This window comes from Penaeus monodon, chromosome 24, assembly GCF_015228065.2.
Source record: "Penaeus monodon isolate SGIC_2016 chromosome 24, NSTDA_Pmon_1, whole genome shotgun sequence".
Classification (NCBI taxonomy): domain Eukaryota; kingdom Metazoa; phylum Arthropoda; class Malacostraca; order Decapoda; family Penaeidae; genus Penaeus; species Penaeus monodon.
In genome coordinates, this window is record NC_051409.1 from 26,306,414 (window position 1) to 26,306,624 (window position 211).

The window sequence follows — 211 nt, forward strand, 5'->3', positions numbered from 1 at the left end:
GGAAGCGCAGAGATCTGCCCATCCTGCTTTATACCCCAGTCAGTCTCCTGCAGACACCCAAACGCTTCCTCTCGCCCTCAGGTATGTGTTCGACGTGTGCAGTGACGTCTTGGTGTACCTCGTGGCTTGGGTCGCCTTCTCCGAAGACTCGTTTGAAGAGCGGTTCATTGATCCGGGAGATTCGGGGAAATTCAAGGTAGGTTCTTCCCTG

At 55.0% G+C, this 211-nt stretch overlaps 1 protein-coding gene across 1 annotated transcript in view; it reads left to right on the plus strand.

Annotated features, from left to right (window-relative positions):
• Window positions 1-211, plus strand: part of LOC119588689 (major facilitator superfamily domain-containing protein 12-like) — a 36,240-nt gene that overhangs the window by 28,867 nt on the left and 7,162 nt on the right. The window contains 1 exon segment of the mRNA XM_037937325.1: window positions 82-196. Coding sequence (XP_037793253.1) covers window positions 82-196 — 115 coding nt within the window.